Below are 1,042 nucleotides of genomic sequence, written 5' to 3' on the forward strand. Positions count from 1 at the left end.
CCACACTCACTCCAGAGGGCCACTATAGTTCCACACTCACTCCAGAGGGCCACTTTAGTTCCACACTCACTCCAGAGGGCCACTATAGTTCCACACTCACTCCAGAGGGCCACTATAGTTCCACACTCACTCCAGAGGGCCACTTTAGTTCCACACTCACTCCAGAGGGCCACTAGTTCCACACTCACTCCAGTGGAAACCCAGACGTTTTTATTTCCAGGGAGAAAAAAATGGTCTTGGGCCGAGTCCACTTCAATTCGGCATACATATTTCATATTCTGTGGGCAGTTCAGAAACCGTCCACCAGTGACATCATCGTTAGGCAGATGTTTTTTTAAAACAAGATTTTCTTTTTACCAAAATGTTTAGATTTTTATTATCGTGAGAACGATGGCTTCCATTTTCACATTGCAACTTTTCACTAGGGCTAGAAAGCCGGCAGTTTCTATTATAGCTTGGATTCCCCATCGATGATGTCACTGGTGGAGGGGTTTCTGAACTGCCCACAGAATATGAAACATGTAGGCTAGAATTATAGGTTATATCCGTAGATACTTCAAACCAAACACCATAGGCTAGTATTACTACAGATGAAACCAAACCAATGACATAGCTTGCTCTACTTGAAAACCATGACAAAAGAGAGGTGTGCACATCCATCCCCACCCCAACCTGGGGCAGGTGCTGAGCGACAGACGGTAAGCAGAGAAGATTACATAAATAAATAAAGCATCTGTCTCTGTGTGCGAGTGTTTATTCTTCTCTGATATACTTGAAAATCAAACCAACACTTGTCTATAAGCCTTTTAATGACACGGCAAGACGTCTGTCTGTCTGTCTGTTTATTTATTACTAAAGCAAAATACTTCCTATACTTTACAACAGAGTATAATATAGGCTATGTTTATATCTCTCTTCTTTTATGGTTCTTTATACAATGTTTATAATTTATTCATGATAATTACATTGAAGATATTAAACGTTTTTGAGTGCATGCAGCCTCCCTACTTCCAACTGTTCCAAGTTCCACCACTCTCCTCTG

At 41.4% G+C, this 1,042-nt stretch overlaps 1 protein-coding gene across 1 annotated transcript in view; it reads left to right on the forward strand.

The window, feature by feature from the left end:
• Positions 1–632: 632 nt before the first annotated feature.
• LOC308312040 (guanine nucleotide-binding protein G(olf) subunit alpha-like) overlaps positions 633–1,042 on the forward strand; it is a gene marked incomplete at both ends in the record, with an annotated part of 92,421 nt that continues 92,011 nt past the window's right edge. The window contains one exon of the mRNA XM_080794447.1: positions 633–698. Coding sequence (XP_080650573.1) covers positions 633–698 — 66 coding nt within the window. The remainder of the gene's footprint in view (positions 699–1,042) is intronic.

The sequence above is a fragment of the Protomyctophum bolini genome (genome assembly GCF_963924005.1).
Source record: "Protomyctophum bolini genome assembly, contig: SCAFFOLD_162, whole genome shotgun sequence".
NCBI lineage: Eukaryota > Metazoa > Chordata > Actinopteri > Myctophiformes > Myctophidae > Protomyctophum > Protomyctophum bolini.